Genomic DNA, 16,798 nt, shown 5'->3' with positions numbered 1-16,798 from the left:
TCACTGTGGGGGTCGACTTTGAGGTCTCCTATGCTCCAACTAAGCCCATTGTGGCACACAGCCTCCTTTTGCTGCTTTGTGTTACGTTCCTCTCAGGCATGGTTTGATGATGGCCCCCTTGCACTGAAAACACACAAGTCTTTATGCTATCTGGTTCTGCTAGAGTTAAGCCCAACTTTATCACCTCTGCCTCTAGAATGCCTCTTTAATCCAGTGAGGGCTGCACACTACGGCCAGGTGCTGTTGTGACATATAGAGGATGCTATATGTATGACTCATTTCTTTATGAACGGAGCATGTTCACCCCTTACCACATAGTGTAAGTATCTAGATAATAGGGGCTGGAGAGATGGCTCCGTGGCCAAGAGCACTGGCTGCTCTTCCAGAGGCCCCAGGTTCAATTCCCAGCAAACACATGGCAGCTCACGACTGTTCAAAACTCTTATTCCAGGGGACCGAACACCCTTGCATAGATATGCATGTAGTCAAACCACAAAAAATAAATATTAAAAATGTTTAAAAAACAGATAATAGTAAACAATCCATATAGGGAGTGGAAGAAAGGGGTGAAGAGCACTAGTTACTATTGAAGAGGACCTTTTTAAAAATAAGCAAAGAATCAGAATTGTACCTCTCACACAGCCTGGGATATGAAAGTTGCTCAGAATACATGTTTTGAGTTTAAAAGTATAGTGAAGAATATGAGATAGTGTCTATTGCTTTCTAGCAGTTATGGTTATGAAAGATTTGGGTGGCAACTAAATTCAAGTAGTTTTGGGTCAAGAGAAGGTTCTTTGTGTGTTGTTGCTGTTGCTGTTGTTGCTGTTGTTTTTGTTGTTGTTAAGTGTAGGCTCTTACTAAATGACCTAGCCTCAAACTCATATTAATTTTCCTGTCTCACCCTCCCCAGGGCTGTAATAACAGGTAACAGGCACCATACCTAGCTTGGTTTCGACTTTTTCAAAGGCAAAACTTGAAGGAGCAATAAAGAGGGAGATGTCAAAAATACGGAAGGAATCAAAGAACAAACCAAGTGTTGGGTTTTAAATGGAGTAAGCAGGGATGGAGAGATGTCTCAGTGGTTAAGAGCATTGACTGCTCTTCCAGAGGTCCTGAGTTCAAACCCCAGCAACCACATGGTGGCTCACAACCATCTGCAATGGGATCTGAAGCCCTCTTCTAGTGTATCTGAAGACAGCTTTAGTGCACTCTTTTTTTCTACATTCTTTGTTTACATTCCAAATGATTTTATAGTGCACTCTTAAACTTTAAATAAGGACCCCCTTCACAATAGCCACAAACAGTATAAAGTATCTTGGGGTGACTCTTACCAAACATGCGAAAGATCTGTATGGCAAGAACTTCAAGACTCTGAAGAAGGAAATGGAAGAAGACCTCAAAAAATGGGAAAACCTCCCATGCTCATGGATCGGTAGAATCAATATAGTTAAAATGGCCATTTTGCCTAAAGCACTATACAGATTCAATGCAATACCCATCAAAATCCCAACTCAATTCTTCACAGAGTTAGAAAGAGCAATTATCAAATTCATCTGGAACAACAAAAAACCCAGGATAGCTAAAACTATTCTCAGCAACAAAAGAAAATCTGGGGGAATCAGTATCCCTGACCTCAAGCAATACTACAGAGCAATAGTGTTAAAAACTGCATGGTATTGGTACAGTGACAGGCAGGAGGATCAATGGAACAGGATTGAAGATCCAGAAATGAACCCACACACCTATGGCCACTTGATCCTCGACAAAGAGGCTGAAAACATCCAATGGAAAAAAGATAGCCTTTTCAACAAATGGTGCTGGTTCAACTGGAGGTCAGCATGCAGAAGAATGCGAATTGATCCATCCTTGTCTCCTTGTACTAAGCTCAAATCCAAATGGATCAAGGACCTCCACATAAAGCCAGACACTCTGAAGCTAATAGAAAAGAAACTGGGGAAGACCCTTGAGGACATCGGTACAGGGAGAAAGTTTCTGAACAGAACACCAATAGCGTATGCTCTAAGAGCAAGAATTGACAAATGGGACCTCATAAGGTTACAGAGTTTCTGTAAGGCAAAGGACACCATCAAGAGGACAGATCGGCAACCAACAAATTGGGAAAAGATCTTCACCAATCCTACATCAGATAGAGGGCTAATATCCAATATATATAAAGAACTCAAGAAGTTAGACTCCAGAAAACCGAACAACCCTATTAAAAAATGGGGTACAGAGTTAAACAAAGAATTCTCACCTGAAGAACTTCGGATGGCGGAGAAGCATCTTAAAAAATGTTCCACTTCATTAGTCATTAGGGAAATGCAAATCAAAACAACCCTAAGATTTCATCTTACACCAGTCAGAATGGCTAAGATTAAAAATTCAGGAGACAGCAGGTGTTGGAGAGGGTGCGGAGAAAGAGGAACACTCCTCCACTGCTGGTGGGGTTGCAAATTGGTACAACCACTCTGGAAAGCAGTCTGGCGGTTCCTCCGAAAACTGGGCACCTCACTTCCAGAAGATCCTGCTATACCACTCCTGGGCATATACCCAGAGGATTCCCCACCATGTAATAAGGATACATGCTCTACTATGTTCATAGCAGCCCTATTTATAATTGCCAGATGCTGGAAAGAACCCAGGTATCCCTCAACAGAAGAGTGGATACAAAAAATGTGGTATATCTACACAATGGAGTACTATTCAGCCATTAGAAACAATGAATTCATGAAATTCTTAGGCAAATGGATGGAGCTAGAGAACATCATACTAAGTGAGGTAACCCAGACTCAAAAGGTGAATCATGGTATGCACTCACTAATAAGTGGTTATTAACCTAGAAAACTGGAATACCCAAAACATAATCCACACATCAAATGAGATACAAGAAGAAAGCAGGAGTGGTCCCTGGTTCTGGAAAGACTCAGTGAAACAGTATTTGGCAAAACCAGAACGGGGAACTGGGAAGGGGTGGGAGGGAGGACAGGGGAAGAGAAGGGGGCTTACGGGACTTTCGGGGAGTGGGGGGGGGGCTAGAAAAGGGGAAATCATTTGAAATGTAAATAAATTATATCAAATAAAAAAAAAGACAAAAAAAAAAAACTTTAAATAAATAATTCTTTATTTTAAAATGGGGTATGGATAATCATTATAGAAGAAACAAAAATATGGGAGAAATCAAGTGACAAAGAGTTAGATTTTAAATGGGACGTGGATACATATCATAGAAGAAACATGGCGATAGGTCCGCCTTGCAGGGGGGAGACATAAGGGAGCCAGTGAAAGCAGAAGGGGAGCAACTCAGCAGTGGTGGAGCCTCCAGTTGAGCAATTCTGATTACCCCATGTTTGATGACATAACTATGTGGTCTCCTCCACAATAGGGTCTTACAATCAGGTTGTGGAGGGTAGCCCAGAGTACTGGCAATAACCTATAATGGGTTTTTCTCCACTGGGCATCTATGGGATTAATTTGGCCAACAGTTTAGAAAGATGTACCCCATTTCTAGTTCTAGGCATTTTATTTGATAGCATATGATACCTAGTCTGCATTGTGGGAAGCCATCATATAATAAAAGCCATCATATGATAACTCCATTTCCCATGTGTGTGTGTGTGTGTGTGTGTGTGTGTGTGTGTGTGTGTGTGTGATTTCTGTTTGAGTTCAGGTTTAAGGTTTAAAGGAAACAATATGAAATTGGGTGAGTAGTAGGGGAGTGGAAATATTATGAACAGATATATTGTTTGATAACCCTTATTTAAAAATTTAATCTTAGACGATGTTTAAATACAAAGTAATAATTTCAACTAAGAGACTTCTCTGTGTGAAATAGAAAAAATAAGAGTAGCAATAATATCAATAGGTGTGGTAAGCAATTGAGAAATGTGTTAACTCTAGAAATAAGAGGTTTCTAGAAAAAAATTTCTAGAAATAATTTCTAGAAATGAGAAGAGATTTGAAATTTACTTGTGATAAGAGCTCTCAAGTCTGGTAAAATATCCTGCTGAAGTAGGTGGTGCTACTTGGCATAAAAGTGAAATTTGTCTCTGAGGTTATGCATCAAAACAATATATATTAGGGAATCTGAGTGGCGGATGGACTCCCAAAAGTCTGGAAGTCATGGCTGCTGGAGGAGAGAATCTTAGTTTGAGTTTCTATATCTATGGTAAAACACCGTGAGCAAATCCACTTGGGAGGAAAGGTTTTATTTCATCTTAGAATTTTCAAAACACTCTGTAACTGAGAGAAGTCAGGGAAGGAACTAAAGGCAGGAACTGGAGGCAGGAACTGGAGGCAGGACCTGAAGCAGAGTGCCTGGAGGAGTGCTGCTTGCTGGCTTGCTCCCCATAGCTTGCACAGCCTCCTTTTTTCTGCCATCCAAGACCACCTTCTCAGAGATAAGACCTCCCACAGTAGGTTGGGCCCTTCCATAATAATCATTAACTTGTAACTTGTATCAAATTAACAGAAAAAAAAAGCAACACAATCTAGACAGAAGATAAGACTTTTTTTCAATGTAGCCACTGATAAATTGCTCATGCTGAGGTAAACAACCCACATCTTTGCCCATTCATATAATATAACCTGATTTAAACTCAGTCTCGCGCACACACACACACACACACACACACACAGTAGAAGCAGAACTAGGTGGGAAGCAGAAAGAGTCCAATGGGATGGGAAGTTGACAAGAGAAGATAATGAGAGTTAGTATGATCAACATACATTATACACGTGCATGAGCAACATATATTCTACATGTAAATGATCGATATGCATTATATACATGGATGATCAACATACATTATACACATGAATGATCAACATACATTATACACATGAATGATCAACATACATTATACACATGCATGATAGACATACATTATGCACATGGATGGTTGACATACATTATACATGTATGTGAACAACACATTATACATGCTCATGATCAACATACATTATACCCATAGATGACTAACATAAATTATAAATGTGGATGAAATCATAAAATTAATCAATAAAAAGTTCGCCTAACAACTGAAAATAGTGAGCTAATAGAAATATTAGCTACCAAAACTGATAAACAATGAAAGACAAGTACGAACGCTGAATGACAAGCCAGCTGAAATATAATTCATCTTGTAAAGATAGAGTGAGCAATATATTTTCAGAAAAAAAATCCTGAGATTTTTGTCTTTTATGGTGATCTCCGAAAGAACTCCTTGAAAGGAAGTAGCTTCGTGCTCAAAATCTATGAATCCTTTGGTAAAAAAAATAAATATTGATGCACAAAATCATGATGATGATGATGATGACTAGTTTGTGGGAAGGTAGGAGGTATAACGGAGAGCTAACATATAAAAAATGCTGTTTGGAGGGGAGAGGAATAACCGTGCCTAAATCCTCTATAAACCTTACAGTTGAAGATGAGGCCATGGTGCTGATAGGTTTTGGAACTGCTGTGTCCAATGTGTTAGACAATAGTACCAGGTAGGGATTCAAATATAAGTCTTCATTAACCTAAAACCCAAAATAATTAAAAATTTAATCCCTTTAGCTCTGGAAAGTAAGCAGCTTGGAAGTCAGTGTTTCATTTCTTTCTTTCTTTCTTTCTTTCTTTCTTTCTTTCTTTCTTTCTTTCTTTCTTTCTTTCCTTTTTTCCCCAAGACAGGGTTTCTCTGTGTAGCTCTGGCTGTCCTGGAACTCACTCTGTAGACCAGGCTGACCTCCAGCTCAGAAATCTGCCTGCCTCTCCCTTCCAAGTGCTGGGATTAAAGGCGTGCAACACCACTCCCCAGCCAGAATTTCTTTATTTACAAGAAATCTGAAAGTTCATTATGTTTCTTAGAGCAAGAAAATCATGGCTCTGATATCTACATAAACTCTTAAAAGGGACTGTTATCTCCTGAACAGTAAACACTGATTATTTACCATAGATTTGCAAATAGAACCTTTGGTTATAATGGTGGTACAGGCTGACTATCCCTTATTAGAAATGCTGAAGTGTTTCAGATTTTGAAATTTTAGTCCATGCATAATTAGAAATCTTGGATATAGGACTTAATTCCTGGCATGTGATTCATGTGTCTTTCAAATGCACCTTATATACAAAGTCCAAAGGTGATTTGATGCAATGGTTTTAATGAGTCTTGATTTCACCTTGGCCTGTCACTTGTCAGGTAAGATATTTTCAATTCATAGCATCCCTTGACCAGATCAACCTTCCAGATAGTGATGTTCAACTGTGAAACACACCACTAAAATATTTCATTACATATAAATCCTGTAAATGAGTAGTAAAAAGATTAAAACACAAAAGTAAATGAGCAAAGAATATTAGCCACACAACTTTAAATGCAAATATATAATGCTTCAACATTACTTTAAGTTTGAAAGCAAAACAAAAATTCCAATGTAATAACAGTAAATATAAGTATCTAGTTAGGAAATATGTATACCATACATGGTAACAAGTCTACAAAAATGGATTAAGGAAAGTATACAATTGAATTTTTGTATGAAAGAACTATAGGGGCTCTTTTGTAAGGTGTTATTTAATTTTTATATATTTTCCATTATACAAATATTCTTTTTAAAACTTACTTATTTTATTTATATGTGAGTGTCTGTCTACGCACATATGTGTGCAGGAGCCCATGTATGGCAGAAGAGGGCTCTGAGAACATTCTTCATACGTTTCTGCAACTGAAAGTTCTGATAATTGTTTGTCTTAGGGTCTCTATTCCTGTACAAAACATCATGAGCAAGAAGCTTACTCAGCCTGCTTTCTTATAGAACCCAGGACTGCCAGCCCAGGGATGGGGCCTCCCCTTTGATCATTAATGAGGAAATGCCCCACAGCTGGATCTCATGGAGGCATTTCCTCAAGGGAGGCTCCTTTCTCTGTGATAACTCCAGCCTGTATCAAGTTGACACACAAAACCAGCCAGTATATTTTTGCAAATTAATTTCTTTTTTTAAACTGAGTTTGTAGTTTTGACTCTGCAGTAGCCCCATGGACTGGTTCTGGGTGATTTTACTTTACAAGTAGTTTATATTTCCTTATAGACTCTAAGTTTTGAGACATGAGTAGTTATAAATTTTATTTTGAGATTGACTGAGCAGATAAAATATGTATAATGTTAGCATGAAAACATCTTTGAAATTATTAACTCTGTTAGTTACTATATAGAACAAGTTTGAGGAATAGTGGAATGATTAGGTTTGGGACTTTACAGTTCATCTGACGGAGGGAGGAGTTTCCGTCTCATGGTTATGTCCGCTTCTTCATGAACATCTCCCGACTCCTGTTCCTTTGAAAGCTCCAAAAATACCTAAGTAGGAGATAAATCAGGAGGACAATTATTAAGTTGTTGGTTGTCCTCCAAAGGAATGTGGAAAACGCATGCTGCTTTCATAAAATACAAAGCCAAGCAAGTTGACTCACTCGGTCCAGTGTGCACTGAGAGAGGCTGTAGTCTTCTAGGTTAAAGCCATGCTTCACTGAAAAATAAATCACTCAATAAAGGATGATGAAAGTTTCCAAAGTCCTATATACCAAAATAATATTATTAAAATAAATAAAAGATAAACTGAATAAAGAATTGCAGGACAGAATATCACAAGGTATGTATGGAGTTCACATAGGAGGCATGTGGGGTTTCTACAGATTAAATGCTGGATTTGAAGGTCTTTAATAAATTTTCTCAAATATTTACAGCAACCAAAAGTTATTATAAATACACACCAAATTTATCTTAGCATTGGATTTTCTCACTTTGTATTTTCCTAATCTCCACTGTTTGGTATGTATGTCCTTGGGAGATGTGTATGTTCTTTGATTAAAATATTCTTACATATGAGGGAGATTCCATTCCTTACTCTTTGAGAGGACCCCGTTGATACTGCCTTTAATGGTCATCTACCTTATCCGGTCTCCATTGGGCTCCTCAAGTGATCTATAGGACAGCCGCTGTTAGATTGAGTTACTCACTTGTCTGATGCTTAACACTTATGTAGCGGGACTCTCCTCCCGTGCGACAGACACTATGAGATTCCAGGAACAGGAAGAGACAAAAGCCTTGGTCTTTGTGCATTTTAGCAGGAGAGGCGTGGGCATTATACTCATAAGCATTTAAATATATAATAGAATAGATGATAAGAGAAACAGTAAATCCACAAAGACATGCCCACATATTCATGCACACACATGCACACACACATTGGATTCTTTTTACACAGGACTATCAGAGACATTATAGTCTCAGTGTAACGATTGAGCAGAATCCTCCAAATGTGAAGACGCAGCTAAGTATTTAGGAAACAGAATTCCAGAAAGAAGGATCAAGAAGGGCAGAGTCCCAAGGCAGGAACTATGTGACCAGCAAAAACGAAGGCAAGCCAGGAAGCCAACTATTTAGAGTAGACACCAGCAGGATACATGTCCTCTCCAGTACAAAGATGCAGGCACTGTTCTGGGCACTGTCCCTCACCGTTGAGATGAACTACATACAAGGGCCAGGATTGGGAAACTTTGTCCAGTGTCTCCTCGCCTGTGTGAGCTTTGGCACTGTAATGGAGGTGCCATAAACTACTTGTAAAGTAAAATCACCCAGAACCAGTCCACGGGGCTACTGCAGAGTCAAAACTACAAACTCAGTTTTAAAAAAAGACTCAGTGAAGCAGTATAGAGCAAAATCAGAACAGGGAAGTGGGCAGGGTTGGGTGGGAAAACAGGGGGAGGGAAGGGGACTGATGGGACTTTCGGGGAGTGGGGGTCCAGAAAAGGGGAAATCATTTGAAATGTAAATAAATATATCAATAAATTAAAAAAAAGAAATTAATTTGTAAAAATGTACTGGCTGGTTTTGTGTGTCAACTTGATACAGGCTGGAGACTAGCTTCAGGGTTAGAGTTCCTCAGCAAATGACACAGTGATGATCTGCTGCAGGGAACGACTTAACTAGCTGCAAGACAGACCGACAGACCGACAGACAGACAGACAGACAGACAGACAGACGACAGACAGACAGACGGGAGTGTCAGAACTTCAAGTAACAACAGGAGTTCTGGGCAATCCAAGAATGGCTTTAGCTATCATTTCGCAACAGAAAGTCAAACCCATCAGCCACAGTCAGGACTTTTCCTGTGTTGATACAGATGTGCAAAGAGAACAGCTGAGCCCCACTCGGTGTCCTCTGCAGCTTCCGTCCCTGTCACAGACGAGCCTCTTTCCAGAGAGCTGCGTTTATTACCCTTAGAATTCCTAAAATCAACGCTCTGCAGGGGCTGTTTTTTGTTTGTTTGGTTGGTGCATAGCACATCCACCTTGCATTAAATTATTCTCCAAGTACTTTTAAAGAGCTCATTCTTACCTGCTTCTAGTTTGTGAAAGGCCTGAGACAGAGGATGAGCATCTGTTACCGGTAGCTTGTAGGTGAGCGAGGAGAAACACCTGGGAATGGGAGCACAGTATACTCAACCGTTAGTTTCAAGGTAGGGATGATAGATGTCAAGACGAATCTGTATGCTGTCGGCTGTTTCATTTTAAATAAAAACCAGTCCAAGGTGATACACAGGTTAAATATGAAACCAAACTATTTACCAATGAAACCTTTGGGAATGGTTGCAGGGAACTAGATGCTGTGGCTGTTTCTAGAAATAACACTGTGTTACTAGCCCAGTTAACTCAAACCGTTTACTTGTTAAAAAAAAAAAAAAAAAAAAAAAAAAAAAAAAAAAAAAAAAAAAAAAAAAAAAAAACCAGAAACTGGAAGCTACAACCTTAGACTAATCCAAACACAGCTGGAAAATAACTCCAAGTGAAAGTTAGGTATTGTGACCATAAAGCGAACTTGTAAGGTGATCTAAGGCTGGGGAGTGGGGCAGGACAGTTGTAGAAAGACTTAAAAAGCCCCGGAGTCTAAGAACACGGGGGTGTAGGCATGTTCCTTTCCTGTGCTGCCGCTGACTGTAACCTTTGCTCCAGATTAACAGTGTGGGGTTCTTAAGTGACAAGGAGACCAGGCAGACAGCCAGTCTAGCCATCTTCGGACCAGACCACCCTCTTCCTTTCTTATGTTCCCACGTGTATCCAAGCCTATTTACCAAAGGTTTTAGATTCAGAACAGGTTTTAGAATATACTTTAGATAATCATTACATTTACACTGTGTAAAGATGCAAATAACAGTTTTGTGTCTTGTTTTTTCTTGTTTTTTCTTTTTTTTTTTATTTGATATATTTTTTATTTACATTTCAAATGATTTCCCCTCTTCTGGCTCCCCACTCCCCGAAAGTCCCATAAGCCCTCTTCCCTCCCCCTGTCTTGTTTTTTCCTGATGCGAACATCCCTCTAATTTCAAATTCAGTAGCTGCTTTAATCTTCTGGTCCTGTCCCTAACAACACACACATACACACACATGCACACACACACACACGTGCATGCACACACACACACACACACACACACACAGACTTGTGTACAAATGTTTGTGTAAACACATGCACTCCTTTATAGTCTCCATTTTGAAGTAAAAAAATTATATTAAAGGAAGACTCTCTTTATCTTTGCTCCTATTTCCTGAAGAAGGAGACACTTGTTCCTGTGTAGTTTCCAAATCTCTTAAAACCTGGAAGACTGAGTGAGCCTTTTGGGGGTAATATCACTGTGACATCCCATCACAGTGGGTGCTAACAGAAACCACAGCTTGTGAAAAGCATCACGTTTCTCTGCTGATGACAGTCCCCTTTACCTGTCCTGGCGTGCAGCCTGGGGGAAGAGCTTCAGAATCTCCTGGTGAACTAACGGCTCTTGAGAAATTTCCTTCACTCTGAGTTCTAGAAAGTAATCCTTGCCAAATTTCCTCTTCAGGTGTTGGATTGAACCGATGCATCTGTGAGTAGAGAGAGAGTGATAGAGAAAAAACAAAAACCCTGTCATTACATTTTTTGTTGTTCTTAAATTTCAGAGACAGTAGAAGGGGCATCAGTGAGGGAGGCAGAAGGAAGAAACAGGCTGTTATCTGTGACTTGCTCTTTCTACAGGCAATCCCAAACCAAGCCGTGGAGAGAGGCTCACCTCAGCCTTCCAGACACCATGATGGCTGCTCGGTCACACAGAGCCTCCGCCTCAGCCAGGTCATGGGTAGACAATAGGACACCCTTCTCGTCTTTAACAGCTGCCTGGATTGCCTGCCTGAAAGCCAGCAAACATGAATAGAAATTAAATCAGAAAGTAAAAAGCAATAGGAAAGATAAAGGAACAGAGGGAAGATTGACGAGATACAGTTTACAAATCATACTCACATATTGAAAAATGAATGCTGGCAAGTTCATTTAAAATAAGAATGGTTTTGATATTTTAGCTGTGTTCATGTTATTACAATTAAACTTTAAGAAGTTTCCGGGCCTGGAGAGATGGCTCAGCGGTTATAAGCACTGACTGTTCTTCCAGAGGTCCTAAGTTCAATTCCCAGCACCCACATGGTGGCTCACAATCATCTGTAATGGGATCAGACACCCTTTTCTGGTGTGCCTGAAGACAGCTCCTGTGTGCTCATATAAATATTTTTTTAAAAGGAGAACTTTCCTTGTCATTTGGAAATGCCAGCTGAAAAAACAATGAGATAAAAGTATGTACTGCTTCACCTGGCCTTTAAAATTATAGAAGTTGGAAAAGGCAGGGGAAAGAGAAATAAATGAAAAAGAAGGTGGGCCTCCTAGTGGCAATGGCTGGAACTGCATGATGGGTAATTCTACATTTGCATCAAATAGTGATAACAAATAAAATAACATTTCAAAATGCAAGAGGATAGTGGGTGATCATAATTATGAAGCTAAATTGGGGTTTTATTAGTTCCGGGGATGATTCACAGAAAGTAGAAAAAAACTAAAGTGATACAAATTAGGTCAGTGAATTTGACAGAACAGGTGAAAATGAAAAAGGAAGTTGTGTCAGCAAACCAAGGCTCTTTAGGAAAACCGTGTGAGCAGCAAAATAAATTGTTGTGAAATTATGGATAGTTAAAGCACAAAATTAAGAGAATTTGAAGTTAATTAAAACTTTGACAAAACACCTAGAGTTTTCTTTAAGCCAAAAATCTTCAGGATTATAAAGCATTTAGATTATCCATCTGTTGAAAGTTTGTTTTCCTAATGATACAAACTATCTCTGTAGACAGAGTCTGTGTGTTGAATGTCTCATAAAGGACTATGCGCTTGGTCCCCACGTGGTGCTGTTAGTAGGCAATGGGCTCTTTAAGAGGTGAAGTCTAGAAGGATGCTCTTAGCACAGCAAAGGTATCTCATTACCTCCCTCCTTCTTGCTCCTTGACTTGTGAAGTAACCAGGGCAATCACGTGTTCCTTCCCTGGCATGCTACCTTACCACAGCCTCAAAGCCATGAGGTCACCCTGATAGGGAGTAAAGCCCCCTAATCTTCAAGCCAAAACAAATCTTTTCCCTTTGCAAGTCGATCCACCGAAGTGCTTGCTAGACAGACAGCTGATAGGGTACACAGCTGGTAGGGTATCACAGCTGATAGGGTACACACAGCAGAGTTTTATCACTGGGATCAGAAGCCTGGAATAATAACTCAAAAGGAGCTTATTTTACGTTAATATTTCAGTGGTTCCAAGCTGTGTTAGATCAGACCCATTGCTTTGGGCTCGAGGCAAAGCAGAACACCACAGTGGGACAAAGCATGGGGGAAATAAGCCAGCTGCTTTCCTCGGGTTCCAAGAAGTAAAGATGACACTAGAAAGCAGAGTCTTGGTGTCTTCTTCAAGGTCAACTTAATCCCCTTCACCAGTGTGATGGTTGAAAGATGCTTGACAGTATTTGGAGGTGTGGCCTTGATGGAGTAGGTGTGTCACTGTGGGTGTTGGCTTTAAGACCCTCACACTAGCTGCCTGGAAGTCAGTCTTGCACTAGCAGCCTTCAGATGAAGATGTATAACTCTCAGCTCCTACTGCACCATGCCTGCCTGGATGCTGTCATGTTCCTGCCTTGATGATGATGGACTGACCCTCTGAACCTGTAAGCTAGCCCCAATTAAATGTTGTCCTTTTATAAGACTTGCCTTGTCATGGTGTCTGTTCACAGCAGTAAAGCCCTAACTAAGCCAACCAAGCTCAACATCTTAAAGGCTCTAGCTAGCTATCACCCCTCAACAGCACTGCTGGGTGAGGACCTAACCTTCAAAACACAGACCTGTTAGGAACATTTACCACCCATGCTACAGCAGCTAAATAAGACATTCTCCGCTGAATCAGGAACCAGTGGGCCCATGGGTCTGTTTGCAGATTTTATCGATGCAGTTTTACATGCTGGTCATTGTGGGTCTGAGTCTATAAGCATCCTCACCACACTTGTTGCTTCCCTGACACATCTAAGCCTGCAGATGGTTCATCCAGTATCAGGACAGGCGAATTTCCCAGGATGCTCAGCGCAAAGCACAGCTGCAGAGACAGAGAGAAAAAAAAAATGTCCTCCATTTGCTTCTGTACCACATACAGTCTCAGAAGGGCACCGGACACCACACATACCTTTCTGGTTGCTCCTGCCTCTAGGTTCTGCACTTGGACATTGAGCTGGCTGTGTAGTTTAAAAGCATTCACTAATCTGAGAGAAAATAAGACAGGGAAAATAGCATACTAAGAGAGAACTTTTGGGAAAAAATGAAATCCCGCACAACTATAAAAGCATTGCAGGGAGAGATGGTAGTATTGCTGTCAAAATGCAAATCATGATAAAGGATATTTCATTATTTTCTTTTTTGCCTCACGAGATTACTTTTTAAATAGTCTAATTTTTATATTGTTAAGTAATCTAATTTAAAAAGTGAGAAACTAAATTGATGGTTATTCCATTTACTTTTTATTTTTTCCTCATTAGAAACCTGAGGACAATCGCGAGGATAGACTTATTCCTTCATTGTCAACTATTGACGTTGATGATTTATAAGTTCCCAGGCTCAGGCATGAGGGAGTTGGGTGTGGTCTCTGATTTCTGTTCTGCAACCAATGCTCTGAAAAGGCAGAAATGCCTTTCTTCTCCTGCTCCTCACTAATGAATCCAGTGTGAGTAGCGCCTCCCGTCCTCCTGACAAAAGGGATTCCAGGATCCTCTTCCTTACCTTGAAATGGCAACGACAGCCTCCTCTTTCCCCAGTCCCTTTACAGTGGCATACAGCTCCAGGTGCTCCTTCACCGTCAGGATGGGCCACAGCACGTTCTCCTGAGGGCAGTATCCAAACTCGGCTGTGCCATCGCCCCGGTGACCCACAGCAGAGCTGAACCTTTTTCAATTCCACCTACAAGAGACAGCAGCTTTACCAGAGATATGGGAAGAGCCCTTTCTGCACACAACCTGGAAGCTGCCATCTAGCTGGAGAACGAATGAATGCCTAAACTATTAGAACGACAAGAACGTATCACAGAAAGTAATTCGTATTTATGATGGGAAGCACAATCTGCTGATCTACAAGCACAATTTTATGTGTAAATGGAGTGGAAAAGACGAAAAATTCAGGTGGCAGCTGAGAAGGTATGGTGGATAAAAGGTACTTAGCTCCTGGTAACATGCCACTTCCTGCCATAAATGTTTAAATACCATCAAAAACAGTAAGAGGAAAAACAAAATGCATATCCAAAACAGCAAAGATGAATATTACAGTCCTAAAAATATGTAACCTATGTTTATTGTGATCATAATATTTAGTGGAAATGGAAATAACCTTCATTATGACTACCTCTCCAGCTGTTGGCTTTGTGATCCCAGCTATCATCCTGATAGAGGAACTTTTGCCGGCACCATCAGGTCCTAACAACCCCAAAATTTCACCTGAAAAGAAGAATAAGATTATCAGTGTTGGAAATGAAACGCAGATTTACATTTTTTCAGTGTAAACCTGAGAGGTCTGTATATCTCTCAAATACAGTAATTTACATTGAAAATATACACAACGTACACCCTGAAAACATGTTCTTTAATTCTCATCATGAAAATGTTATCAAAGGTTTATTAATTTGATATAACAGTCTTTTCCCCTCGAGATTTCCTGGTTCGGTTATTTTTCATAGATGTTAGTTAATAACTGGTATGTCCATGCAAATGATTTACAAACCTCAGAAGGCTTTCACCTGAACTGATATAAATCACCCCTTTTCAAATTCATAAACAAGTATCAGTAATCTCTACAAAATAGCAACTGTCTCCAAAATAACCTTCTAATAACATTCTACTGCTGTGGAGTAAGATGCACCGCTTCTTGTGTTTTAAAGATGTTCCTGTTCTAACCCTGCGTGGCTCCCTCCCTCCTTCACACCAATACCACCTGCTGGACTCTGCTTTAGACTCAACCACTGAGATTTGCTGCTGTGTCTGAGTCCTTGCCATTGCAGTCCCCACCTTCTTGAAGCATAGACCTTGACTTAACTGTCACTGCTCACGTAAAGCCTTCCCTTGTTCTAACCAAACACAGTTCCAAGCCACTCACACCACGACACGCGCTCCAGTGTTCCCCATAGAACTTAGGTAATAATTGATATGTTATTGATAAGATATTCCTATGAATTCCTTAGAATACAAAATCCACAAGGGCAGGAAGTCTCCTTATTTATTCTACACATATGCGAGCATGCGCAAGTGTGTGTGTGTGTGTGCGCACTTGCGCATGCTCGCATATGTGTAGAATAAATATGTGTCCAGTCATTGCCTCCCCCACCCTCCAGTCTGTGTGTGTGTAACAAGTGAGGAGTCATTGCCTCCCCCACTATGTGTGTGTGTGTGTGTGTGTGTGTGTGTGTGTAACAAGTGAGGAAATGAAGGCTACAGCAAGTGACATTATGCTTTAGTATAGATGTTCATTCCTACAAACAATGGTTAATGGTTTGTTGTGTGCAGATCTCTATTCCTGTCTACTCAAAACGCTGAGTCAGGAGGATCACAAGATCAAGACCTGCCTGAACTACAGAGTAGTTTAAATGGCCATCCTCAGCAACTTAGTGAGACTCTGCCTTAAAACAAGAAGCAAGGAGAGAGCTAAGAATGCTGCACAGAGGTGGAGCACTCGCTTAGCAGGCACGAGGCTCTAGTCTCAAAATATAAAAACAAGCAGAGGAACCCAAGAGAGGATGCTTCAGTCCCACTTGGGAGGGAGACGAAAACAATCATGGGAGGCAGAGGGAGGGAGGGACCAGGGTGGGAGAGGGCAATGGGAGGGGGAGGGGGAACATGACTAGGCATGGGAGGTGGGGGAGATAGGAGAGAAGCCCTGAGGGCCAGAAGAATGGATGGAAACAGGCAACCTGGCAGGGGGGCAGGACCCTCTAGAATGTACCAGAGACCTGGGAGGTGAGATACTCTCAGGACTCAAAGGGAGGAGTCAACAGCAGGAAGAGGGAACAGCAGGAGGAGAGGCCTTCTCCAGTAGAAAGACAGGGCATCAAGTGGCGGGATGGGGTTGCCATCCCACAGTCAAAACCTCTGACCCAGAATTGTTCCTGCCTAAAAGAACTACAGAGACAAAAATGGAGAAGAGATTGAGGGAATGAAGGTCCAGTGACAGACCCAAATTAGGATCCATCTCAAGGGGAGGCTCCAAGGCCTCACACTATTACTGATGCTGTGGTGTGCTTACAGAAGGGAGCCTAGCATGGCTGTCCTCTGAGAGGCCCAACAAGCTGCTGACTGAGACAGACAGATATGTATACCCAACCAGGTATACATATGGTCTGAAGTCAGAGACCCCTGTGGTTGAATTAGGGAAAGGCTGGAAGAAGCTGAGGAGGAGGGTG

The 16,798-nt window shown here is 40.9% G+C and overlaps 1 protein-coding gene across 3 annotated transcripts in view; it reads right to left on the bottom strand.

The window, feature by feature from the left end:
• Nucleotides 1–4,186: 4,186 nt before the first annotated feature.
• The window catches only part of Abca6 (ATP binding cassette subfamily A member 6), a 69,262-nt gene continuing 56,650 nt past the window's right edge, over nucleotides 4,187–16,798 (bottom strand). For 2 of the 3 annotated variants that reach the window (XM_052195350.1, XM_052195349.1), the window contains exon 31: nucleotides 14,572–14,843. In XM_052195350.1, coding sequence (XP_052051310.1) covers nucleotides 14,605–14,843 — 239 coding nt within the window. In that variant the 3' untranslated portion in view covers nucleotides 14,572–14,604. Of the gene's footprint in view, nucleotides 7,335–7,447; nucleotides 7,504–9,374; nucleotides 9,455–10,753; nucleotides 10,895–11,079; nucleotides 11,197–13,364; nucleotides 13,460–13,546; nucleotides 13,623–14,136; nucleotides 14,305–14,571; nucleotides 14,844–16,798 lie in introns of those variants that run through there. The other variant, XM_052195352.1, reaches the window with a different exon arrangement.

This window comes from Apodemus sylvaticus, chromosome 10 (assembly GCF_947179515.1).
Source record: "Apodemus sylvaticus chromosome 10, mApoSyl1.1, whole genome shotgun sequence".
NCBI classification, from domain to species: Eukaryota; Metazoa; Chordata; class Mammalia; order Rodentia; family Muridae; genus Apodemus; species Apodemus sylvaticus.
The sequence above is the reverse complement of the archived record's forward strand: the minus strand, read 5'-3'. Positions and strand labels throughout refer to the sequence as shown.